This window comes from Callionymus lyra, chromosome 3, assembly GCF_982586985.1.
Source record: "Callionymus lyra chromosome 3, fCalLyr1.hap1.1, whole genome shotgun sequence".
NCBI classification, from domain to species: Eukaryota; Metazoa; Chordata; class Actinopteri; order Syngnathiformes; family Callionymidae; genus Callionymus; species Callionymus lyra.
The window spans coordinates 39,747,578-39,774,419 of NC_141820.1; the positions used below are offsets into that span (position 1 = coordinate 39,747,578).

At 39.5% G+C, this 26,842-nt stretch overlaps 3 protein-coding genes across 10 annotated transcripts in view; 2 read left to right on the forward strand and 1 right to left on the reverse strand.

The window, feature by feature from the left end:
- The window catches only part of cdk17 (cyclin dependent kinase 17), a 31,118-nt gene extending 21,040 nt beyond the window's left edge, over window positions 1–10,078 (forward strand). For 2 of the 6 annotated variants that reach the window (XM_087787950.1, XM_087787951.1), the window contains exons 5-17: window positions 2,850–2,975; window positions 3,171–3,227; window positions 3,661–3,775; window positions 3,870–3,964; window positions 4,045–4,107; window positions 4,169–4,292; window positions 4,367–4,487; window positions 5,211–5,308; window positions 5,383–5,488; window positions 6,878–6,920; window positions 7,056–7,146; window positions 7,229–7,306; window positions 7,944–10,078. In XM_087787950.1, the coding sequence (XP_087644076.1) occupies window positions 2,850–2,975; window positions 3,171–3,227; window positions 3,661–3,775; window positions 3,870–3,964; window positions 4,045–4,107; window positions 4,169–4,292; window positions 4,367–4,487; window positions 5,211–5,308; window positions 5,383–5,488; window positions 6,878–6,920; window positions 7,056–7,146; window positions 7,229–7,306; window positions 7,944–7,984 (1,158 nt within the window). In that variant the 3' untranslated portion in view covers window positions 7,985–10,078. The remainder of the gene's footprint in view (window positions 1–2,849; window positions 2,976–3,170; window positions 3,228–3,660; window positions 3,776–3,869; window positions 3,965–4,044; window positions 4,108–4,168; window positions 4,293–4,366; window positions 4,488–5,210; window positions 5,309–5,382; window positions 5,489–6,877; window positions 6,921–7,055; window positions 7,147–7,228; window positions 7,307–7,943) is intronic. The other 4 variants (XR_015710772.1, XR_015710773.1, XR_015710774.1 and 1 more) reach the window with 4 other exon arrangements.
- A 2,022-nt stretch (window positions 10,079–12,100) lies between these two features.
- LOC148084952 (ETS domain-containing protein Elk-3-like) lies at window positions 12,101–18,166 on the reverse strand. Of its 2 annotated transcripts, none has more exons than XM_087787956.1 (5): window positions 17,970–18,166; window positions 15,437–15,659; window positions 14,394–15,008; window positions 13,195–13,308; window positions 12,101–12,629 (listed from the first exon to the last, which is right to left on the reverse strand). In XM_087787956.1, exons 2-5 carry the CDS (start codon window positions 15,641–15,643, stop codon window positions 12,537–12,539), a joined length of 1,029 nt encoding a protein of 342 aa, XP_087644082.1. In that variant the 5' UTR covers window positions 15,644–15,659; window positions 17,970–18,166; the 3' UTR covers window positions 12,101–12,536. The 2 variants fall into 2 exon arrangements, with proteins under 2 accessions (XP_087644082.1, XP_087644081.1); XM_087787955.1 differs by lacking the exon at window positions 17,970–18,166 and adding an exon at window positions 16,401–16,656.
- A 2,176-nt stretch (window positions 18,167–20,342) lies between these two features.
- On the forward strand, window positions 20,343–26,629 carry hcfc2 (host cell factor C2). 2 transcript variants are annotated; one of them, XM_087787957.1, is made up of 15 exons: window positions 20,343–20,529; window positions 21,027–21,175; window positions 21,258–21,418; window positions 21,564–21,766; window positions 21,863–21,947; window positions 22,037–22,140; window positions 23,544–23,771; window positions 23,854–24,039; window positions 24,107–24,159; window positions 24,226–24,346; window positions 25,175–25,323; window positions 25,456–25,638; window positions 25,704–26,001; window positions 26,073–26,139; window positions 26,211–26,629. In XM_087787957.1, exons 1-15 carry the CDS (start codon window positions 20,379–20,381, stop codon window positions 26,218–26,220), a joined length of 2,148 nt encoding a protein of 715 aa, XP_087644083.1. In that variant the 5' UTR covers window positions 20,343–20,378; the 3' UTR covers window positions 26,221–26,629. The 2 variants fall into 2 exon arrangements, with proteins under 2 accessions (XP_087644083.1, XP_087644084.1); XM_087787958.1 differs by having other exon boundaries at window positions 25,459–25,638.
- The last annotated feature ends 213 nt before the right edge of the window (window positions 26,630–26,842 follow it).

Here is a 26,842-nt window from a genome sequence, read left to right on the forward strand (position 1 = left end):
ATGAAATAAGATAAGACACAAAATAATCAATCACCTGCGGATGAGCACAACTCTGTCAGGAAATATACCTACATACAGTATTTTGTTATTTAAGCCCATAATTAGCCTGTATTCTTTGTTTATTTCTCATGTAGGAATAATGTATAATCTAATTTTATAGGTAATTCACATTCATGAACATAATCTTGATTTAAAACCTGCTAATTGAAAACACATTTAATATATGTGAATGATGATGAATTTAAATGTACATTTCCAATAATGACAAACGCTATTTATGAGTATTCTTTAATGTATACAAGCACTAAACATGGTCAGGAGCCTGTTAAGAGTTTGTCAAAATTGATGAATTATATATTATGATGTTTTATCGGAGCTTATTTTTATGAATGACAAAATCCTGTAAAGTTGTCGCTGTTAACGTTTATACACAATTTCGTTGCCTCATGTTTTATGAATGAGACTCAATGTTTTTCTTCCACTTTGTGCATGTCATTTCTATTATTGCCTAGTTTGCCGTTAGTAGCAGAAGAAGACTGGAAGGTCTACGTGGTGCTGTGATTACAGGCATGACATGACTTAAGGCAGAAGAAAATCTGAGATTGATCTCGCCTTCACCTCCTGCTTGTCTCACCATCACTCTCTGGGGAGAGCAGAGATAGCTCACTGATAGTTGTGGGGTCTATCCCAATCTGCTAATGGCTTTTACTGTGTCTCGTTGTCATGATGCTGCGCTGATGTAACGTCTCCAACATTCCTCTATGAGGAATACTATATAAACATGTGTGCTTTGTCCTCTGTAGTGGCCCTGCAGGGTTCCAGATATTCTTGACTTAGTGCTCTTTAGTGAAGCTTTCAGACCCCACTCTATTTAAACAGACAATTCATAAATTGTTGGGAAATGTTTATAATTATTTTTTTCACTCCACTCAGCTGACAGATCAATTAAGTTTGGTAAAGGCTGCACGAAAATCAATTTCCCACGTTGCTCAGTAAAAGAGTAAAAAAAGGTTCCTCATGATCTTCAGGCTTTTTTCCTCTCCTGCTTGGTTTTGTCAACCATGGTTTTGCTCCGAGAAAGTGTTAATTTCACTGCAGCGTTGCATAACTACTGAACTTGTTTCAGTGTGAGCTCCAGGAAAGAGAGGAGCTGCACCAGCACAAACACTTTCTTTGTATGATGATCTGCATAGCAGGACAACATTTACCACAGAGATAGTGTTTAGAAGAGTTCAATGTCTGTTTTATTGCCAAAAATGATTGTTTTAAGATCATAGGAAAGGACCTTTAGGCGTCCTGCCCCCTGCTGGAAAGCTTTATACATGGCACTTTAATTTATTTCTCAATTTGAAAATGTCTTGAGAAAATATAATACACACCCTCAAATGCAGTTTTGCTTTGAGGTTTTTGTGAAAATTGTAGTTTTATTTATTTTGTACAGATAATTTACTTATCTGCTTATAGTAATGATGAGCTTTTATTCAAGTGGGACTGAAACATTTTAAAATCTTGGGTTGTGACGCAGCAACAACAGCTAGTAGGGAAGCCAATACTTTATTCTCACCACCTACATCATCAAGTTCTTACCAGGGAAACTCAAAAGACCCAGAGATTGGTGATATTCCATGTCCATAAAACTAGCGTCATAAATGTTTATTGAGCTACTCTTGTATGTTTTCTACAAAAAATGAGTGTTTTTTTTAATTTTTTAATTTTTTTTATTTGGTGGACAGATAAGATAAGAGACGTGAATATAATCAATGTTATTATTAATTGAAAAACAAAATACAAATGTTAAATTAAATGCATATATTTTAGTTTAGTTTTTCTTGTCATGAAATGTTTTCTTAGTTCAGAAAATGGATCTTATCTAAAGGTTCTTTGTAGTCATTGAAAAGGCAGCCTGAAAAATGAGGATACATTTTTTGCTTTTTAGAAATAATTTAAGCTTAATTCAATTCTATTTTACTTTACTTAAGTTTCAAATTATTACAGATCATCTTAAACCACTTTGCACTTCAAAATAACAATATTAAAGAGAAGATAAAATGGGTTTTAACTGCTGAAACATCAAGTTGAACTAGACTCGGTTAGAAGGTCTTCTGCTGTGACTTTATCCGTGGGGTAAGAGAGACATGGTGATGGCGAGAGAAAGAGATGGGGGAGGAGAGAAGATGGAACAGTGGAGAGCAGGGCATCAGGGTGTCATTTGTTTCATGCATTGAAATCCTTTAATTTAAAATGATTTCTGTGAAGGTTAAACCCAATTTCACCTGATGACCAGAAGCTTCCAAATAAAGATCTATCTATCTCTTCATTATCCTATTGCTACATCAACAAATTCAAATGTTTTGCTGTAAGATTCTGATCGCATCGCATTTTTTCACATATTTTTCATCTCTCACTCGTATGCTGCCTTTTTGAGATTTCCTTTAATATCACTAGAAGTGAGGATATTTTGAGATCATTCAAGAGCATAGTGGAAAACTAAGATTATTTTTACTTGAGTCAGTTGACCTCCCTCTCTGCGTCATCAATCACAGTCTTGTACTGATCCCAGAATAGAAAATGCTGAGACATCTACAACAATGAGATGCAGATTCTGTCCCACTAATGTCATTTATTGAGACACAAATTAGCTGAATTTTTGTCTTGGCATTTCTTTATGACTTTTGTTGCCAGTGTTCTGCTAGGCCAGAATCACCTGCTCAAGAACGTGCAGATCCATCGGAGCTGTTCCTATTCCTTGTGCGTGGGAAGAGACGGAAGCTATTTTTGACACAGAATCCATGTATTACCAGTACCTCACTGTTGTGGCTGTACACCATTTTAAATTCTGAACATTTTAGGACCTCAACAAGCGCTTGTCGCTTCCCGCCGACATCCGAATACCTGACGGCTACTTGGAGAAGCTGCAGCTGACCAGCCCGCCTTTCGACCAGCCACTCAGCCGTCGCTCCCGTCGAGCATCACTGGTCAGTGTGTGCAGCTGTGCATGTTGCTTTTATTGCTGTGAAGGGATCCAACCTGGCAAATTCTGTGTCAGTTGCCATGGCAACAGGTCTCAGAGGCTAGCCTGGGATGGAATCCCTCTGGATCAACCAACAGCTTGCCGACTACTATTGTTCTAATAATTTAACACGTTCTGTGATGCTTTTCATTTGTTTTAGTCTGAGATTGGTTTTGGGAAGCTGGAGACGTACGTCAAACTTGACAAACTGGGCGAGGTAAGACAACATCTAGTCAAGTGCATTTCAAACTTGTAGATAGATGGACTTTATTAATCCCTCTGGAGCTCTCCTTCGGGAAATTAGGGTCCAAATCACAGCAATTTTAATAAAAACAGAACAAGAACAAAGTAAGTTAGTAAGAAAGTAATATTTGTAGAGCGCTTTTCCAGACCAGGGTCACAAAGCGCTTAAACAATTAAAACAATAACCTATAAAAGATATACTTAAAAGGTCCAGATACGACAGAGACAAACACAGGGGTCTCAGAGAGTCAAGGATAAGCCTGCACGAATAAAAGTTCAAGTATAAAGAACATAGATCAAAAGGAAATCCTAAAAGGATGCAAAGATTAACATAGAATAGAATAACATCATATTTAACTGCACTCCTGCCCCAAAACTTATTTTCTATGCTGCCATTTGTCCTGCAGGGAACCTATGCTACAGTATTTAAAGGGCGTAGTAAGTTAACCGACAACTTGGTGGCGCTGAAGGAGATTCGACTGGAGCACGAGGAGGGAGCACCGTGTACTGCTATAAGAGAAGGTGATCCACAAAGCCATTTTCATGATACATCTTGTACCAGAACAGACCTTTCTGTCGTATAGATCTGTGATGAATGTTCTGTGTGTGTCTGCAGTGTCGTTACTCAAGGACCTCAAACACGCCAACATTGTCACATTACATGACATCATCCACACAGACAAGAGCCTCACGCTTGTGTTTGAGTATCTGGTAAGAACTGTGGTCACATGATCCCACGTTTGGTTGACAGTGTATTTAATTCTTTCATTAACTCCTGCCTGTGCTTCCAGGACAAAGATCTGAAACAGTACATGGACGATTGTGGAAACATAATGAGTATGCACAATGTGAAGGTGAGAACACACTTGAATACTATAAGGTCGGTTTAATCTTAACAAATGTGTTTGCCTCCAGATCTTCCTGTTTCAGATCCTGCGAGGCCTGGCCTATTGTCACAAGAGGAAAGTTCTCCACAGAGACCTGAAGCCCCAGAACCTGCTCATCAACGAGAGAGGGGAGCTGAAATTGGCAGATTTTGGTAATTCATTACCGTCCAAGACGATAACTTTGATGATGTTTCCATCACAGTTCAAAAAACTATTTGTTGTGCAGGTTTGGCTCGAGCCAAGTCGGTTCCAACTAAGACCTACTCCAACGAGGTGGTTACGCTGTGGTACCGCCCCCCTGATGTTCTGCTTGGGTCCTCCGAGTACTCCACACAGATTGACATGTGGTATGTTCACGATCTAACTGAACTGATTTAGGCAAAAATGGAGAGGTGGAGGATAGTATAAAAAATGATGAACAATTTAATTAATTATAGTAACACAAAATGTTGACTTTTTTGTTTTGTTTATTCGATTGTCCTCATCACTTGAGTATGGAGCCACAGATTGTATTTTGTTCCAAATCGAGAAGATCAATTACCATAGCAATTCCAAATCATCACTGAACAATGAGACTACAGAGTCTGGGACTAAGACCGGGACTTTAGTGTCCAGAGCCGTGTACTATAGCCATGTATTGGGTATCCTGACCCTTTACACAGCTTATTATTTCGTGGCCACTAATTTCATTTTTTTTACACCATGTCTTGGCCTCCGTACTTGTGGAGTAGATGGTATTATAACTTGCTCTATAATACACAACCGTGACTGGGCGACCCACCAGGTCACCCACTAGACCACCAAACTGCTTTGATCAGAGATGATATTTGCATTCATGTCCATTATGCTGAAATAGTCCAGGGAGTTTTAAGGTTTCCAGAGAGGTATAGTGGAAAAGCAGCTCACTATGAGGAGCAATGAGGGTTAAGTGTTTTTCTCAGGGACACATGGACCTTTTTTCAAAGAAAGCTACAAAACACAATGTTATTTATTGTTTTTTTATATACTTAACAACCAGTGAGAGAGAGAAGCAGACTTTTGTGTAAGGTTTCTTTATCTACTCCGTGTAGGGGTGTGGGATGTATTTTCTATGAGATGGCTGCAGGTCGGCCGCTGTTCCCTGGCTCCACGGTGGAGGACGAGCTTCACCTCATCTTCAGGTTGCTGGGTTAGTGAACGAGGAGTTTATCTCCCTTTTGTGTCATAGCTTTGGATCCTAAAGCTGTACCATCTCACTGACAGGCACCCCCACCGAGGAGAAGTGGCCCAGGATCTCTACGATAGATGAGTTCAAGTCCTACAACTTTCCCAAATACAAGCCCCAGCCCTTCATCAATCACGCCCCAAGGTCTTGTAGAGCTACCTTTTTTTATTTCATTTGTTCTGAGTCATTCGTATTTTTGTTCTCTTTATTGCACTTTGTTCTTGTTCTTGTTTTTATAAATCTATTGTCTGTGTTGTTTTATCTGTCTGTCTGTCAGTAAGTAATGGTTATTTGTATAGCGCTTTTGTAGACAGGGGTCACAAAGCGCTTTAACAATCAAAAACAATACACAGTTAGAAGCTATAAAAGGCCAAGACACATAAGACCAACACAGACCAGAGAATCAGGGAAAAGCCTGCACAAATAAAAATGTCTTAAGATGTTTCTTGAAGGAGTCAGTAGACTCCATCAAACACAGAGGGAGAGGAAGATTGTTCCAAAGTTTAGGAGCAACAGCCTGGAAGGATTTCTCTCATGTAGTCCTGAAGCATGTGTGCAGAACCATCAGTAGATTCTGATCCACAGACCTCAGAGCCCGAGCTGGGGTGTAAGGCTGGATCAGATCAGTGATGTAAGGAGGAGCTTGACCATGAATAGATCTGAAAGTAAGAACCAGAATTTTAAAGTTGATCCTGAAAGAAACTGGAAGCCAGTTTTAAGGATCTGAGAAATGTGAGTTCTTCTACTAGAGCGGGTTAGAATTCTTGCTGCAGAGTTTGGTATTAACTGCGGGCGAGACAGCTCATTCTTGTTTAGACACGAAAATAAACTGTAACAATGGTCCAGACGAGAAGTCTCAGGCTCAGTTTGACACACTGGCCTGTGTCACCCAAGTACTGACAAACCCTGGAGCTTTATTATCGAGCGCAAAAAACAGAGTTTCAGTTTTGTCCAAATTTAGCTGTAAAGTGTTTTCAATCAGCAACTGTTTTATTTCTAGCAAACAATTGACTAAGCTGTTCAGCCTCTGGGGTTCAGTTGGATCAAATAAGCAGTAGAGCTGGATGTCATCAGCAAAGTCTGTGCACCTCAAGTTAAGTGGACTACCAGAGACACAGGAGATCTTCACTTGTCCAAGGGCAACGTTTTTTCTAAATTGTCAAGTTCTATTTAACAGGTGCCACTTGATCCAGTATTTCAACACAATGATTAATGAAACAGTGAATGAAACTGTCCACGTTAAGGCAGTCATTGAAGGAAAGAGGGTCAAACTGTGCAATATTTGCTGAGATGACACGCCTCTCAGACCTAACCTTGCTTATGTTCAGGGATGAAGTCCAGGTTAAACAAAACAAGAGAATGATCACTCAGATGGACATCATGTACAGATACATTAGAAATGTCCAGGCAAAGAGTAAAAACTAAGTCTAAAATGTGGCCTTTTTGGTGAGTGGGTACAGAAATGTCTGTCTGTCTCCGTCTTCACTTTCCTCGCTTTTGGTTTTTGCTTTATAGCAAGCTCTTCTCTTTCAGGCTGGACAGTGAAGGCATCGAGCTGCTTCTGTCGTTTCTCAGAGTGAGTGTCATAAAGTAACAAACTTCCTCTTAAAGCAATCCATTGGAATATACAGTAAAAGGAGCTTGTACAACAACAAAATGTTTCATCGGTTCCTCGATCTATTAAAGTGCCAATGTATTTTGAACTGCGCAGTATGAGTCGAAGAAGAGGATCTCGGCTGAGGAGGCGATGAAGCAGTGTTACTTCAGGCAGCTTGGCATCAGAGTCCACACACTTCCTGAGAGTGAGCGCTACACACACTTACACGTGCAGACACAGTTGACAGAAACATCTGTTGTGGAGACTGAATCTCACATGTGTTTCAGGTGCATCCTTATTTACATTGAAGGAGGTCCAGCTGCAAAGGGACCCAGGTTACAGGAACGCTTCCTACCCTGAGTTAGGTGAGACCACCATTCATGACATGGTCTGTAATGCAATAATCTAGTTAACATTGTGATTCAGTTCATGGAAAAAAAGTCTCTTTCTACTTTCAGCTCATTTAGTAAGTATTTCAAGCATGTTGTGAGTCATTATCAGTTAACCCCATATTTAAAGGTTTAATCACTTACTGCTGGTCTTCTAGCACACCTGCTAATCCAAACTCTGACAGCATCAATTTGTTATTATAAATACGTCTTCAAATGTTTAGTGTTCAAGTGTATCAGTTCTTATTTTAGCATGGTAGCTTGTCCTCCTTTAGTTAAGCTAGCATTTAAGCTTACTTACCTCTTGAATGAGGAATGAACAATCTTAGCTTTCTAGACGATTTATATACTGGTGTGTGGCAGTTACAATTTTGTACTAAAACCATTTTACCTTTTCAGGTCTGTTAATTAATCTTTTTCTAATTGGCTGGCTATTAAATATTAGCAATTAATTTCTTTCTTAATAAAGTCAAATTTAATTTTAAAGCTATAAAATCGCTTACTATAGTGACTAAATTAAAAAGGTTTGTGTGATTATTTGTTTGTATGAAATGTAAAGATAATTTGAATTTGAGCGAATCATTGATGTTTCTTCTTCACTTCATCCTTCCAGGAAATGGCAAGATGAACCGCAGACAGAGCATGCTCTTCTAGTACCCCCTATCTCTACCTGGACCAAGTTCTCTCGCATGAGCACACCCCCATCCCACCCCAGAGGAGACCCACCCGTACTTTACTGTCACACACATTAACATGCACACACACTCTGAGCCAGTGACTCTGGGTGGAACCCGAGACCCTGTTTATTTATTGGTGTAAGGGAGAGAGCAGGTTTCTGCTGCTTAAGTACTACTGTATTTAACACTGTGTGTGTGTGTGTGTGTGTGTGTGTGTGTGTGTGTGTGTGTGTGTGTGTGTGTGTGTGTGTGTGTGTGTGTGTGTGTGTGTGTGTGTGTGTGTGTGTGTGTGTGTGTGTGTGTGTGTGTGTGTGTGTGTGTGTGTGTGTGTGTGTGTGTGTGTGTGTGTGTGAACGCAAGGCATCATGCACAAGTAGACATCCAAAAGGTTTGTGAAATGTAAAATGTATTTTGTTTTCTGTTTTTTGGTAGCAGTTCACAAGCTGTGCTACAAAGTTCCTTTCTACTCCCTGCTATTGCCAACGAGACTGAGAGAACAAAGTCAGACACCTAATAAGCTACAAGTAGTTTTCATGAAGATCATGCCGAGCCACGTCATCCACAAGAGACTCTCGGTAGAGCTGCTGCTCCCTCAGAAAGCCACTTTGGATTCCTTTCATCTCTTTTGAAGAAGTGTCGTCAGATCTGGAACCAGACAGCGGTTGAAGATTAGTGGATGATGGTAAATATTTGTCTTCCTTGACCATGAAATTCCCTGCAGTTCAATTCCAAACTGTTTGAGACAGACTTCCACGTTCCACCTCGGGCGGCTGAGTAGAAGCAGGTGTTTACCCAACAGTATTAGAATGAGACCCTTCAAGGTGTCCTGGGGACCCCTCCTGTCTACAGCACGAAAATAATAGGTGTCTCACTCTCCTTACTGCATGTTTACTGAAGCAAACTCCTCCAAACATTTGAAGGTAGTTTTTTTTATGTTGACTGTTTTTTTGTTTTTTTTGCGTACTTGCAGTGTGAAAATATTCCTGAGCCGTCAGATATTCCATCAGCAGGGATCAAGTGTTTTATTTATGTTTTTTGTGTTTGTTCTGGTCCAATGTTCTACAGATAGGGAGACACGTTCGCACCATCGTCGTAGCAGAATGAAGATGAACGGTGAAATACTTTGCTCTCATGCAGGTTTCTAAGACTTGCTCAACAGTGAAAGAAAACATGTCTGCGGTCCAGAAGGGCAGCAGTCTGTTGCACATAGTCGAGGCCTTCGACTGAATGTTTTGTGTTAATATGATACGTTGTTGCAGATGGTGGTTTTGACAGGACAAGCATTATATTAATGGTAGTTATCCTGTGATACACTCGTCTTCGGACTTAAATGTGTACCTACGTGTAAGTTGTTGCATCAACGAAGTGTCCCGCACGGACCTGAGAAACAAATTCTGCTTCCTCTGACGTCTCGCCTGTGTTTCATTCTCGTTAACTATAAGATCATGAAATGGGCCAGACATGAGCAGTTTAAAAATACGTCAATTAAAGGGTTTCTCAAGAATACGAACATGTAATGGTCAAAAGATCTTTAAAAACATTACATATAATGGCAGTACGTACAAATACAATTACGTTCATTTTTGAACTAAATGTTAATTTTAAATGACTCGACTCAATTTTTGCACTTTCAAGTATTATTCAGTTAAGCTGCAATACTCCATGATGGCAAACAGTAGTAATTGCAACATATTTAGTTTATTTTGAATTTGACACTTTAAAAATGTATTTCCAAAATGGCCAATACTCAAACTTCCATGGTTTCAGACGCTGTAATTACACGTGAATAAGCAGCATTTTGTCGCTAATAATGTTATTAACAACAGTATGGTTGCAGATTCCTTCAACTGTTTTTTATCGTTGCGAGGTGTCACGTTGAAACGTCTTAGCAAGCCTGTGTCTGAGAGTGTAAATATGTACGTATGGAGGTGTGTCTGCCTGATGCATGAAAGGCCTGCTGTGTCGTTAACCTCAAAAACACTGATCTGCCCGTGAACAGTTGGTGTGTGTTGTTTTAACTGGAATTATTTATTTCTCATAACCTTCGGAAGTAAAATTAATGTTTCGTAAAGTGCTCTGTTGTTGTCATTATTTGCTGTCCGTCACATTTACTTTAGAAAAAGAAGAGGGAACGGTATAAAACACTGTGGTAGAACTTAACAATTCTTTCAGGTACGAGAAAGTAATGTAGGGTTGGCAGTCGTGAAACATTTAACTATCTAAACCTGAGTTGAATTAGATGCATATTTTTCAAAATAATTAACTCTCAAACAGAAAACTTTCCTGCTTAACATAAAACTGTATAAATAAATATAAAACAATAAATAAGCAGAACATTAATCCTGTAACTTATGAACAGCTCAATGCCATTGTATGTGGAGACAAACGATTTGTTTCCGTTTCCTCTGAGATGTTGCTGCTGTGAGTCTTTGTCTTTCACTGATACAGAGTGAGCAAGACAAGTCATAGATGAGGCTCACAATGAGCTCAACTTTAATCACCTCAGCTGAACATTTATTCCATTTGTCCATTTACTCTTCATGAACGACAAATCCTCTCCACAAACGTGTGGAAATGGAGTATTACTGCTGCCAGTCACAGTGATGCTCGCAGGTGTGTGTCTGTCCTCCATGCTCGACCAATGAGATGAGCGGATACTGGTTTGTCATACTGGTGTATGAGTGTGCTGGCAGCTCATTGGTCACAGCGCAGCAGAGCTCCAAGGAACATTACCTTAACTTTTAACTTATACCGACGACATTTTACGGACTGTTTGACTCTCAAGGTGATACGGGACAAAGTGCGTCCCTTTTAAACTCAATAAAAAGGCTTGTCTGTTCTTCGCTGCCACAGACACGTGACTTGACTTGCACAGCCGTTCTAGCTTGAACACAATGAAAGAACATGGTGGTCAGTAAGTTATGGTGGCACACGCGAACATACACACACTGTCATCTACCTGAATGCATCTTGCCCACTTGATCGCTACACTATGTTTGTAAATACTGGACCATCCCGTTTTACAAAGGACTGCAACCGTAGAGTAATGTCAGTTAAAATCCAAAAACATGTTCCCTCACCGTGAAGGAAAAACTAGCCATGCTGCCTACAGTCTGGCTTGTCCAGGGAGTTCTGACTGAGTCTCTAATAGTTCATGTGGAGAAGGTGTGAGAAGATTTCCATCAGCCTCTCCACGTGGTAACGAAACATACTTGACAAGCTTGTTCAGCCTCTGCAGTCTTTATGATGTGTTGACAGTCTAGAAGAGTTTTCTGTGAACTTACAAGAATCTCATCTTGAGGAAAAAAAATGTTTGGAGTATGTTATCTTGTAGACGAGGGACGTCTCTTTTTTTAAAGTTTTTAAAGAGGGCAGATTTGATAATGAATGGGATCCAATTCTACGTATTGATTTAATATGCAACAGTTTAAATTCGCTGATCTCTACTCGTGAAGGTTACAACAGTACAGTTACGGTACAATCTAAACAAAATGAATGAAAGGCTATAAGACTAATAATCCACCTCATGGTATCTTTTTTTAAACTTTCTTTTAACACTAAATAATGAATTATTTTAAAAATTATTTTAAATACATTTTTAATTTATTGTTTTGATTTAATTGATTTTGATAGAATGATATAATGTATTTTGCATTGTGGCAAATTGAGTTGTCAGATATTAGCAATATTTCCTCTTTAAGTTTTTTTCCAGACTGGATATTGTTGTTCTAGGATGTTGGTATAACAAAATAAAATTGATCGATTGTTTTGTCACCTAAGAGAATGATTGGAGCTTTGACACCCATTGTACAGACACCCATTATCTGAGTATCTGATAGCCCATGCTTCTAGAGCACTCCTGAGGGACACAGTTGAATGCCTTCTCCAGATCCAATAGTATTAATAGTATTAAGTATAATAGATCTTATAAATTATACCATACTTGGCATCAGATTAATCCTAACTCACAATGATTTGTTGAGATGATTATGTTTTCCTGAAACTGAATTGAAAGGATGGATCAGTGTCTTTAAAACTTGTAATATATTACATCTATTTCCTGCTTAAAAACACACAAAAGACAAACTTGACTTCTTTTTTTTTTACTTTCATTGAAACATCATTTTCCAAAATAGAAAAAGCTCCTGTGCAACGTGAATCTCTGTTATTTATAGCTCAATGTATTTACACTAATATGACGCTAGAGAACAGACTGTGCGTAGAAAATTAGCATGAAACTGTACAACCAAAAATTCACAGCCCACTTCCTGAGAGCTTTCTGCTTCCACTATTTACACATGGACAAGAAGTGTTGAACAATTGTAACAAAGCAGACGTCAAGTTTATCATTGTGTTCTTTGGTCAAGATGGTTCAGCTTGTGTGTCAGTGTTGTGACACCTGACTGTGTTCTCTCCTCTTCATCTGCATTCTCTTCCATCAGAATTACACTTTGACGTTATTTGAACTCAAATCTGATTGGCTCATCCAGATGAACTCTCTTCCATCCTGCCCAGAGTTCTGGCTGCGATCAGGACTTGTTGGGGCTGGAGGATAGCTGCAGAGAGGGGCTCACGTCTATGCCCGGCAGAGACGCTGGAAGTCCATTTCTCAAGGAGGGGAACTGCAGAGAGATAGTTCAAGTGACGTGGATCTTCCATAATTACCTACTCAGTTTCTCTGCATGTGTGATTAGACACTGATACTGATGTTCAACCACCAACCATCCGGCCCTCACAAACAGGAAGTCACCTCCCCCCACCTCCGCTGCTTTAGCGGAAACGGATACATCTGTAGCTTATTTTGAAACGCAGACACAGTGAATCACATATACCACCCGCACACTGACACTGAAATTCAATGACCAAAATGATTATGACCACTGATTATGAGTTTCCTTACTTAAATTAATCATATTTAAATTGCCACCACATTCAATGACAAATGCCATTTAAACAAAAACCTACAAAGTTATCTATTGATTAAAGTAGTTAAATAAAAATGTTTCTTTCAAACAAATTATGAATAAAATGAAAAGCATACTGAGAAAATGATACGAAGCTGTTCAATCACATTAAACTATGAATGTAACAAGACATTTTACATCATTAAAGAGTGCTTACTGTATAAATGCACACAAAAAACAGAAAACTACTTGCGTAACGTAAGTTTCAATTCACAAACGTTACCTGGAAGAGCGGACTGTTGCTTTGCTGCTGTGCTGGACTCAAAGGACCCACAGGACTCAGACTGGACCAGAATGAAAGAAGAGGATTTGGAGCGAGTAGCAGACCAGGTGAAGTCTGGAAGGATGAAAAGACCTCATTAAATTATAATATAACAAGGTTCACTGTTTCACTAATTAACACTATTAAAAACATTTTTTAAATAATTTGGAATCATTTTAAATTATTTTCATATATAGCATTTCTTAAGACTTTTTGTTTGTTTTAACTCGAAATGATCAAATTAAACCTGCCTTTCTGTTTGAGGTCAGTTATTGGTTGTGATGAACTGTCATGTGCTGTTGACATGACTTCCTGTCTAACCAGGAACTATTTTTTTACACATCACTTCTTGTTTCACTGCGCCTTACTTCCTGTCATTTCCTGGCAAAACACTTTTCCGAGCCAACAAAATATCCTTCTGATTACATATTTTGCGAAAATTGTATAGTGAAAAATGTCTTTCTTTAATTATAAGGATATATGTCGTCATTAAAAAAAAATATCAGAAATTAAATTTAAGATTCCTTGTTGGCAAACCATTTTGATTCCATTTGATGATTTAGGATAAACACTATAACATTTTACGATTTTGAATCAATTATGCATATTAAATAATACATATTCAGATGATTATCGTCTTGGAGTCCTAAATAAGAGGTGCAATATTTGAAGTGGTATTTTTGAGCTTAAACATGTGCATTCTTATCCTTCCTGTCCTTTCGCCCCTCACTTCCTGTCACAACACTGCACTGAAAAACACTCTAGTCTACAGAAAAGCATCAGGAGTCTTGTTTGTATATTTGAGAATGGAGAAGGGAATTTAAGTGAGATAATTGATTGAAATACACTCCAGGCTTTGTTTTTCCAACATGTCCTGCCTTTGTGCAACATTGAGAATCCCAGCAGACCCTGCTAACAAAGATTTGAAACCTAAAACTGATCATCCCTGAGATCAACCTAGACGCTGAGTGATGGTCCTGATTTCTTTGAGGGAAAAGTCTGTTCAGTCTGTTTGTGGAACTTCCGGAACATATGGCTTCACTTATAAACCACCTCCCCTCCATCCGCTCACCTCTCCCCATCTCCTCCCTGTCTGATATTTGGAATTCCCTAAGCCAGACACTTCCACTGCTTCAGACCTTCACAGCATCTGATCCTACCTGAGCTGAGAGTAGGGCCGGGGTCAGGGATCCAGAGGGCAGGGCTGGACTGTTGAGAGCGATGGAGACCAGGTCGTTGACCGTCAAGTAGAGGGAGGAAGGGGGGATATATAGGCCTTTAGGTTTCCTTGTTTTGGAGATCCTACCATGAGAGGAAGAGGGACCCTTCCTCTCTGGTGCGGCAGTGCTCCTGAACCTCTCCCTCGGACCAGACGACAGGTTTAAGGGTTGAGCGCTGGGCTCTGACCTGTCAGAGGTATGGCTCGGGCTCGGGGGTGACGACGGAGATGATTTCACCGGGTGAGGTGACGCCCCTGAAGACGTCAGAGGTATGGCCGGACTGAATCTGATGACGGTGCAGAGGTCTTCATGAAGGTCCACGTCAGGTTCAGCTTTGACCGGCAGGTGGAGATCTAAGACCTGATGCTGGCGGGATGAAAGGAACTGACCCCCCCTTCCTCCGTCCTCGTCTCCACTCTCCGTCTCTGACATCGTCACCCGGCCGTCCTCTCCGGGCCGCCCAGACTCCACCAGTGCAGGGTCCATCCCCAGGATGTCCGGGAACGATACGAACTTGTATACAAACTTCTGCCCGATCACTTTTCTGATGATGTTCTGCAGAAGAAATATAAATGAAGACACAATTAACCCTTTCTTTACCACATCATGTAGATTTTAAGGCTATAGAAACGTGTGCTTAGTCAGTTTTTGTCCACCTTCAACCACTGTGAGTTACTGATGTAATAACAGTTCAAACGGACATGTTAGTGGGTGTGGTGGGACATTCTAAACTAAACTTTTATTGATTTGTTCATGAGTGAGACAACACTGACCAACTAGCCTCCTAGAAGCAAATCAAATCTTTTTTTTTCCTTGATAAACTCTCTCGGGCTCTAACCTTGGTTGAGCACCAACCACCTCCTTTCTTTCTATCAATGTGGAGGAACCGTGCTTCTAGTCTGGGTGTCTAATAACAGCTCTCCTCAGCTTTTCTCCAAACCTTTGGAACATGAAGTCAGAATATGAGTGTGGCTCTCACTGACTTTGTCGTAGTAGTAGCGCAGCGCTCGGCTCAGCTTGTCGTAGTTCATGTTGGTCTTGTTCTTCCTCAGCCCCCACAGCTTGGCCACCTCCTCCGACTTGAGGAGCTTGAACTCGCCGTCATTGGACGTCCAGCAGATGAGGTGCTTGTGGCTCTGGTCGATCAGAAGCTGCAGCAGGAACTGCCAGAGTGTGATGGAGCTCTCCATGATGTCCACAGGAGATCTGCGGTCACATCTCAGATCAGTATGCTTGTCCAACAACCTCTGCTCTTGTACATCTCCAGCTGGGGGCCAAACTCAATCACACAAGGGCCAGTGAAACAGGAAGTATATCAAGATCTTATGTATGTCTGAGTTTGTCTTACTTTACCAAACACCAAATTTTTTCAATGTCAGTTTTACTTTTATTATATAAGTCTTTCATTGTTGACTTGGATGATCTCTCTTCCTTATCTTATCTTAAACACTGATTTATAAGTCTAAACAAGGTTTTGATTTGAGACAACAATGCAGCAGGCCACATAAAATGACCTGGAGTTTGACACACAAAGCCACCTTTCTAGTTCACACTGAACTGACATGTACTGATCATCATTTTGTGTGAAAATGTCCAGTTGATTATTCTGTATTTGGCTTAATTTTGGGTTCTGTCGGTGCTGATCATCGCCCGTGGTTCCATAAAACTGCCACACTGTACCATCATCACTCATTTGATCATTGATAATTCAGCTTTACATCAACTTAAGTGAAGTTTTTAACTCAAGTCTGGACACATTCATTTACAAAGGAAGAGAAGTGATCAGACTTGTTCACTTCCGCTATCACAGTGTGATTATTTCATGATCTTTGGAGTGTGTGTGATTTAAATTGCCAGTGGGCTGAGCAGAGATTACCATGGTGACAAAGCAGGATGTGGTCAGTGGCCTTGTGCCAAGTCAAGCACTAGTATAAATGAAGTGCTTACCTGGAAACACAAACGCTCTTACTTTTCATGCTATTTTCTCCCAATTACGCTTTGACTTTCTGTCTCACACACTCACAGTCACTTGCACACACCCTACACTATGGTTGAGATCTCTACACTGTCTAATCTAAATGAGGACTTCCTATCATTCACGACACAGGGGCGTCTTCTGCGGATTGAGGAACTTCCGTCTGTGCAAAGAAAAGGACTTCCTCTTCCTGTCGCTAGAGACGACCACACACACAAACACAAGCGCGCACACACACACACACATACACTTGTTTATTGATAGAAGACAGAATCTGACAAACTTCCATATTCATAAATTCAATATTTTAATTATAGTGTGCCGGTATAAAGTATTTATAGCACATACCTGTATACAATTATTGAAACATGTACATACACATATACTGTAATCATAAATATATATATAAAAACATTTTTTTAATATACTAATATATTAAAAATAAACATATTAATTTAAAGAGGATTTAATAGACATGGAATAATCTGTGCAACACACAGACAAGTGTTATTATAGATGAATAATAAAATAATGAGTATGATAACATCAAATAAGAAAATATTACAAATTGCAAATGTGTCTTGCAGGTAATAAAGGGAAAATAATATTTAAATATTAATAGAAGACAATATAAGGAGGTAAAATATGTCATTATAGTTTCATTCGTTATGCAAATGTGAAAAGGTATTTGTAATAGTATAGCAGGAAGAAAAATAATGGAATATGTCACCTTAATCGATAAAGTTTATCTAATCTAATCTAATAATACTACAAAATAAATAATACATGTATACATTAAAAATATAACAACAATAACTTTTTTTGAGCTATTGATTATAATGTATTCGTGTGTTAGATACAAATACATTATTAAAAATAACCAAGAAGATCATTTTAATTTATAAAGAATATAATTATTATCATTAAATACTACACTTCAAATATGGTGTATACACCTTTCTAAGAGAACAAAGAATATGGCATGTATAACGATATTAAGAATATAATATTGTTCATTTTATCAGCCCTATGCTAATAATAAAATCGTCACTGTTAGTTCTGAACTCATGTTATGGAGTTGCAGTAAAATAAATGGATTTAAGCTTGTGTTTCTGGTTTGACGCGCATTTCTAAAACTCAGGTTCCGAACAATACATGCGTAATTCATCCTACAAAATAATCGGACATCTGATTTGTCGCCTTTAGTACATGTGAGAAGTGAAGGAAGTTCGTTTGGATCTTAAACGGCTCTTTGTTTGCGCCGGTGAGTCACTTTCAAGACTGTCTGCTGCCAGCGTCAGTCCGGAAGGTAGTGAGTCTGCTGAGGTCCACACGGACCAGGACCTCCAGCAGAACTTTTCAAGTAACGAATCCTCACAGCACGTTCGCCAACATCCACTTCTTTCATCCCAACTTTTGCTCCTTCACTCCCGTAACGCACTTTTACGCGCAGCTGTCGCGCACAAACACTCCACACGTTAAACGGTTATTGTAACACTTTAGTTATTGTTGTTATAATTATCCAGTCTTATTTAACTCACCCCGCTGCTGCTCCTGCGTCCGTCCGCGAGTGTGCGCGCGAGCGTGTGAGGCGTGTGCGTCAGGGCGCTGTGTTGTGTTTGGGCTCCATGCTGCTGCCTGAAGCGGATCCGCAGCTTTTTTTTTCTTCTGTCTCGACCACAGAACAGGAAGTCAGGACGCAGAGACGGACGAGCGGCGCACTTCCTCTGGCGCAGTATTCCCGTCAGTCCTGAGGACTCATCTGAGACACTGGGACACTGTTTGCGTCGACTTCATTAAGAAAAGAACACTTTAAATACTTTGGTTATAACTCTATACTCGATATACTCTCTTAATCGTGCTTAGATAAATACAATCGACTTATTGTCTTTATATAATCATCAAATGAATATAGGATACAATTCCATCTGGATTATTACCTAATATACCCATTGCATCATTAATGCGCAGCATGAAGTAATTCAAACATATTTTGACACAAAAACTCAAAATATAGGTTGGGTTTCCAAGTCAAGCGATTGTTTCATATATGTGACAACTATTGACTATTTGTACTCTACTCTGTTTTTACACAACTTAGCCTTTTTTGCCATTTGGTCGTGCAGCTGTAGCAACATTTCCATCAGTTATGTTGGCGGTACTTACTTTCACAGTCCTTGTTTTAATTTCTTTCAAGGGAACATAACTTCTGTGTCTTTTCATCTTTTTTCTGCCGTGAGAACGTATTGCTTTGTAGATAAGAACCATATTCTATAGACTCCCAGGACCTCTCAACATGTGATTGGAGCAATGAGACATTGGAGAACTTTATGTGATACATCTCTGTTTGAGAATAGTCACCTCGAAAATGATGAGGTGATAAACAAGAGACAAGAGACTATTTTTTGTGTTCAGTCAACTTATATTATTCATCTCAAACAGTATATAAAGTATATAAATAATACTTTAAAATGGACAACCCTTAATGAGTTTCTTAAAGAAACAATGAACACAGAATATTTACGTTCTAATTATCATCAGGTTTTTAACATTTATCACTTTTATTTTTCCAATCACTATTGGAAACGGCGACCACAGTGATAAAGATTCCTGCTGCACTTAATACCTTTTTTTGGGATGTCTTTTAATACAATAAAAAAGATGAATATTAACATACAAAGCATTAGTTACAAACAAAAATGTTGCTACAGAAAAGAATGATAGATTGATAATATGGAAATGGGTATGTAACGGTTGGACAGCAACCATGTTCCCAGTTAGATGGGTCTGGTAAGCTGGCTGGCCCAAGGATGGGTGGACTCAGGGTTGTGTCTGTCTAGTGGATTGCCTCAGAAAGGTCGGTGGCTCTGGATAGGTGTCCTACTCTGGTTCCAAGCTTTATGTTCAACACCTGTGTAGGTTAAACCCACCCTCTCTAGCGCTCCCTGCCGGATTTAGGATCTTCTCCACAACAGATCGGTTAACAGATCCAGATTTCTCTTCACGACCCTCCCTGGACGACACTGCCCTACTCAACACTCTCTTCTTTTCTCTCACTTTATCCTCCCTTTCCCTCTTCTTCATCCCTCTTTCCACACCATCCGAAAAGTGCAATATGTGCAATTTCAGTTACATTTTGAGACATTTAATTAATTTCTTTTCATCTTCATATCTTCACATCTAATAATATATAACTAATAGTTGACAATGGCCAACACTTAATAATGTACATGAGCTTCTTAAATATCATTTTATAAAGCAAAATATTCACATTTTATTTATTTTTAACATTAATAAATTCTATTTATAACCAGGTAAGCTCTCTTTGTAAAATAAACACTAGATTTTAACCTTTCCACCAATCGTCAAAAGTAATAAACGAAAACATCATCCTGACTTTAAACAAACACACCTTACTGACCTGCAAAGATAAGATAAGTGTTAGCAAGAAGAGACTCACTCGTTGCTCGTGTTCAGTCCATTTATAAAGAATAACACGGAAGTAAGTCCACTTATAGCGACTGGAAACGGTTCCACCTGCTGAACTCAATACCTTTACAGGATCACGTTTAATACATAGTAAGTAAGTAGGTATGTTATTATTATTTGTCAAGCGACTTTCTCAGACCAAGGGTCACAAAGCGCCTAAACAATAAAAAACAACACACAGTTAAAATACATCCTTAAAAAGGCCAAGAAAACATAGAGACACAAACATTAATATAATAATTCATATTAAGTATTATTTTGTTATAAAAAAATGTTACGTATGCTTCACTCTAAATCGTCAATGTGTAAAATATGAATTACTTTTTGAATAAAATGCATGCCATAAAATGATATTTGTTTCCTGAAAATGTGGCAGAGTGACACATCCTCGAGTCAACTAAGCTCCGCCCTCCTCGGATCGTCAACAGCGGCAAATTTCGTCTTCTTGTCTGCACTGTACAATGGAGACGCGGTGGCGAAAAGTTCACTCCGTTACTGGAGTGATACCGAGGTCGAGGCACGGACACAGAGCGGTCGCCATACGGGAACTCATCATTGTTTTTGGCGGTGGTAACGAAGGGATATCAGAGGACCTCCATGTTTACAACACGGGTGAGCTACGGTAGCTTAGCAGCCTAGCGGCTATTGTTTTTAGCATCTATGCAGAGTGAAGCAGCTGTCAAGTTCTCACTTAAGTTACTTTATTTTAAAGCTAGAGCTTTAGAAGTTGTGATTTCACAATATATGCCTGTTATATAATAATCGTATTTCTCTTCAAAGCAAAGTTCATTTCATGTTAAAGTGTCGGTCGAACTAAAAGCTAATTCGTTATTTAAGTTCTCGTTTAATGGATTAATACGTAACCATTAGAGCTGCCAATGGTTTGTGCTAACGAAGGGAAGGTGAGGGTTTACATGCATCTCCTTTCCTGGAGGAGCTTGGATTGTCACAGGATTAATAGAGTCAATCTATTTATCTATCTAGTCCAAACAAATCAAGGGGCTATGGATTATGACTCTAAATGAACTGTGTGCACCTATGGTTAATGTATTTTAGATGTAGTTATTTTTTAATCCTTTGTGGGCCTCTCACTACAAATGTCTTTGCAGTATCAAAGCAGTGGTTCCTTCCAGCTGTGAGGGGCGACATCCCACCTGGCTGTGCTTCTCATGGCTTTGTATGTGAGGGCACAAGAATACTGGTGTTCGGTGGTATGGTGGAGTTTGGCAAATACACAAACAACCTTTATGAACTACAGGTAAGCACTGTCCTCTAGCTACTATAAAGCATTTCAGAATAACCTGTTTATCATTAAAAAAATATATAAATTTGTCCCTCAGGCAAGCCGATGGTTGTGGAAGAAGTTAAAACCCCGGGCGCCCAGGAATGGTTCAGCACCATGTCCTCGGATTGGGCACAGCTTCACCCTTGTGGGCAATAAATGTTATTTATTTGGAGGAATGGCCAATGATAGTGACGATCCAAACGGCAATATTCCAAGGTACAATTAATATAATCGAAATGGATCATTCTTTGTTTTGACAGGGTTTTTTTTAGACAGAAGGATAGGCTTTATCTATGTTTTAAAAGTAAAATGAATGTTCCTTTTCCAATAAACTTTCTATCATATATTTTTAAATTTTCAGATATATGGAAGATTTGTTTGAGCTGGAGTTACAGTCTGGATCGGGTGCAAGAGCTTGGAACATTCCAGATGCAAAGGGTAGAGGTCCATCAGCACGGGAGTCCCACACTGCTGTTGCATATACAAGTGCAGGATCTCCCAAACTTTACATCTTTGGAGGAATGCAGGGATGCAGATTGAATGACATGTGGCAGCTTGACATTGGTAAGTTTTATTCCACAAGTGCCCAGAACAAAATTAATTGAAATGCATTTTTAATGAAAAGGCCACAGAAGCATTCAAACCTATTGTCCTTTTCAGACACGATGGTTTGGTCATTACCTCACACACAGGGTCCTATACCAACAGCCAGGAGTCTTCACTCCGCCACTGTCATTGGAAATAGGTGAGAGATCCCTCATCAACATTATTGTAGGTTGTCATTTTTTACTATCTGTATAACCTGACCAAAAAGGCATGACTTTTTGTCTGAAGGATGTTTATTTTTGGGGGCTGGATCCTTGCTCCTGAAACTGAAAGACCCGATACAACTGAAGCTGAGTGGATCTGCTCAAATGTGTTAAGCATCCTTGACCTTGGTGAGTTGTTCTCAACAGGCCCCCTGATTTGTGGATCCAGAATGTAACACCAGCAAAAAGCAATTATCTGTTTCCTGTTACATCATCAATTGAAAATGTCATCTAAATCCAGCCCAGAATAATTCATGGATTCTCAAATTTCTGGTAACTTTAGATGTATAATTTTTGTATCATATGAACAATTTGCCTCCCGGTACTGATCCTTGTGAAAATATTTCACAAACCGGGCGTTGGTACATTCAGACCAGAGACAATGGAGGCACTTCAACTTCAACAGAGTTGTTGTATCAATTGTGCTGTAGCGAGCCTTTGCTCCCTTTATTCATAGACTTGTTGTTCATCTACGCTTCCATAGACGAGTGGAATATCTGAACATCAGTTGCAACCAAATCTTCACAACAGAACTTGGGGGGAAGGCATTAATTATCCAACCTAACCATGTTCAATAGCGAAAGCTGATTGGTCGCTACAATGCTTTAGAGGCCACCGTCATTTGCGAAAACTGTGCATGCGTAAAAATATTCACATTTTTGAATCTGTGAGTGACATGAAAATGTGTATATCATATATGTCAATCATATCATATAACCAGAACCAGTGATTCCCCTTTCCGCGATCGGAAAAAACAAATGAAAACATGAATTTAAACTGGATTAACTGACATTAATCACACACTGTTGTAAATGAGTTCAGATAAACTATCGTGTAAATGTTTATATTTCACATACAGGTTTATTGACGGGAATACTTTTATTTTAATTAACATTGAATCATCTTGAATTAAAATTTAAGAGTAATACTTAATAATAATAATAAAACAAGAAAAATTCTAACTTAAATTCAGTAACCAGAATTCTCCTTCTTGTTTAGACACAAAAATAAACTGTACAATAGTCTAAATGAGAAGACACAATCGCACCGATTATAAGCTCCAGATCGTGTTGTGACATAATTTTCCTAAATTTAGAGATTTTTCCAGTTGAAGGAAACCGTTTCTCTTTGATTAACTTAATTTTGTCAGTGAAAAATCTCAACAATGCATTGCTGTCAGCTTCACAGAAGAAAGCCAGTGATGGTTCACGGTCTGTCACTGAGTGACCTATGGACCAGTACCGGGACTCTGCTCTACAGTACTTTTTAGTTTGTGTACTCTCAAAATATCTATGTCTGAGCATCAGATGCTGGTGTCCTGTGCACGGTGTGGACTTTTAGTTTGTTGATAGTAATTCAGGAAATCAATCGGTGAATCAAAAATATAATCGGAAGTTGGGTGAGCGAATTTGGGAGTAATTTGTCTCTGACTCTCTTCTTGTTTGGTGAGCCCAGAGGTGAAAACCACTTCCTGTTTTATGTATATGAATTTGATTTCTTGTTTGTGAAGATTGTTTGTTTTTGTACTGGAGACACCATGTGCTGGAAGAATCATGGACCAGAATGGCAGGATGACAATGTGTCCCAGCCAAAGAGCCAAGCCCATACCAATGACCAGTATGCTAACTGGCCAAAAGCCAGGGCTGGACACTGTGCTACCAGTGTGGGGTCGAGGATTTATATTTGGAGTGGTCGAGATGGATACAAGAAGAGCTACAACTACCAGGTCTGCTGCAAGGATCTCTGGTACCTGGAGACAGGTGAGAAAACGAAGCTCTAAACCTGTTGTATCTTCACTGAAAGATCTCAACCTGATGAATAATTCTCATGTAATTTCGTCAGAGCTGCCTGCAACTCCAGAGGCAGTGCTGCTCATCAAATCCACCATCGGCATGCTTCACATAGCATGGCGCCCCCTTGCGGCAGCAGACGGCTACCTGCTTCAAATTCAGCCTGTGCATGGTCCTGCATCTCGCGGTGGTCCGATCCGAACAGATGGACATGAAGAGCAAAAGAAAGTTTCGGCAGGTGAGTGAGAGATTTTTAGTAAATTTGGTTTACAGAAAATGAAAGTAAAAAATGTGTTTCTCTTTAGTTGTGCCTCAACCTAAAACTGATGCCTCTCTTACCAAGGACGCAACAAATCAGGTAGGTTATTGATTCTGACATTTTGAACTTGAAACATTGCTCCAATTCGTTTTCCTCTATTTGTAGAATGATACAACACAGCGGGAGAATTCTTCGCAAGTATCTGATGGTTTAAAAGGAGCGCAAACCGTCAACAAGAAGAATGCTGGAAGTGATGCAGAAAAGAGCTCGGATACAATACACAGTGGTAACCCTCCCTGTCTTACATTATTCACTTATTAACCATAATAATTCATCGTAGTTCTCCACTGCACACTTGGGCTCACACCAAATGCGTCAAGTAAATGGTTTACATGTAAAGTCAATGTAGGGACGGGTAGACGAGAGAAGAGAGAAGGCGTTGATGATGTATCATAGAACATCGGCAGCATTTGACGATGAAGTCCAAACATTTTAATTCAGCGTTAATTTGCTGCACATTACCCAATCGGAACCCAGACTACATGGCGACGTATGCAAAGAGGGAATATTCAACATGGAGGATAAACTCCTTGTTGCTGTTACCAGTATCCTGATTATTTATGAGCCAAAATGGCTGTATTGGGACAAAAAGGATTTGCCTGTTTTGAGACAATACATGTTCCGGGTGAGTTATGGCATTAATTCATTATTTTCCTGGTATATTATTAACTACTATTGTGTTTCTTTCATGTATGCAAGTGCGAAACGGAGCTACTGTGGTGAACGGAAATAGTTTTGAATGAAAAGCACGGGTGTTTTCAACTAGAGGTTGGGGGCAGAAAGAAGTGCAAGGGTGTCAGGGACGGTTATCTGAAGAAAAAGTAGAGAAATAGAGACCCGCCCCTCAAGCCGATTGAGTAATAGTGCGCTGCAATTTGACACCGGGAAGTAACAAATGATCAAAATAACATCAACAAACGCATTGAGCGGCACAGCATCAAAATGTGGGTTTTTTTCCCCAAACCCCCATATTAAATGTACTAAATGGACGTTCTTACAATATTATTTAGATAAGTTTCTTTATTTATTATAAGTGTCTACATCTCTCTAACAGAAAGCCAAGATCACCAGCAAAGTCCAAGTGCAGCAGTGTGGTATGATGTGGGCGTGTTTAAAACTCTGTTCAGCGAGGTCAGCCACTACTTCTTACCCTCGGAATCTGACCAGGTGACTTCAATCAGCCGACTTGCAGGCAAAAAAGAGGTGAGAACAGAGTCAAGAGGTGAATGTTTTTCAAAAGGCTTTCAAGACCAGTTCGTACTTTTAGCTTGTAGTGGCAATCCTCCTGATCTGAACACTAATCCACCCCTTCACCATCCATCATCACACCTGAAGAAGCAGCTGGGACCTGAGGACTATCAGGATAGAGACAAGAAGGGTCTGTCTCCGGGTCAGACATACAGGTTCAGAGTCGCAGGCGTCAACTACTTTGGTCAAGGAAACTTCAGTGCCGTCAGCGAGTTTAAAACCTGCCTGCCAGGATTCCCTGGAGCACCATCTGCTGTCAAAATAAACAAGGTGATTTACATAGAAAGGAAAGATTGTCATCAAGTTACACTCAGTGATTGTTCCCTTCCGTCCAGGTAAATGATTTGGTCCACATCACCTGGGAGGCTCCTCTCTCTCCATCAGGCCGCATACTAGAGTATTCCATGTACATGGCTGTGAAGAAGAGCCGCACTGCCAGCTCAGACCGTCCAGGCGAAATGGCGTTCATCCACATCTACCGTGGCACCAAGACGTCCTGCTCCGTCAACTCGGCCCAGTTAGAGAACGCTCACATAGACTTCTCAGCCTCTAATCGACCGGCTGTCGTCTTCCGCATCGCTGCTAAGAATGAGATGGGCTACGGTCCGGCCACGCAGATCCGCTGGATCCAAGGTAACTAAGTTAAAAACCATGCTTTCTAAAATGAGATCATTCTCATTTTAATCTTCTACGCATCTGTTTAGATCCCAGTAAAGTGAGATCTGGGTCAAAGATGGATAACACGGACGCGCGCCAGGACAAAGCCGATAGGTGAGCTCACACAAGTAAACTTACTGGTGGCTTTCCCAAGTACTAACATCCTCTTTTCTTTTTCCACGCAGCTCTAGCTGAAACTCTTGGACTTACGAAGTGACTTTTTTTCTGCACTTCCTACTTTATATTCTTCCACTTAAATTATTTTTAAATTTATGATATGTTTATTTACACTGACCAGGAGGGACTTTAAATAACATGAGTTGTAAACGTGTATATATGACCCATGTGTTACATGTTTTGGTGCTCTGACACACACATTTTATACATTTCTCAGTTTTTGGCATTTTTATTCAAATGAATCAAATCAAGTTTTCCAGCGTTTTCTTTATTTGTTTTTCCTGACATAGGAATTAATCATTAATTTCATGAAATGATTTTACTCAAAGTGTGTTCTTGGTCTGGAGCTTTACAATTAAATATTTCTTGTGTTCTTCAACTTGAGCTATGCAAAGATTTACAGCCATTAAAACCTCCACTAATGTTTGCACTTTGAATGTCCATAATCTTACTATCAATATTGTTAGAATTGCAGCAACGTTTTTCTCCTTATTTGGCTCCATGAGATGTTTTCCACAATGATTTAATCAAAACCACTATTAATGCACTTGAGCCTTAAATTTCACATGTTAATGATGTTGTTTTTCATTAAAACTTCATTTTATAGCAAGAATATTTTTAAACTTTACTTGCTGGCAGA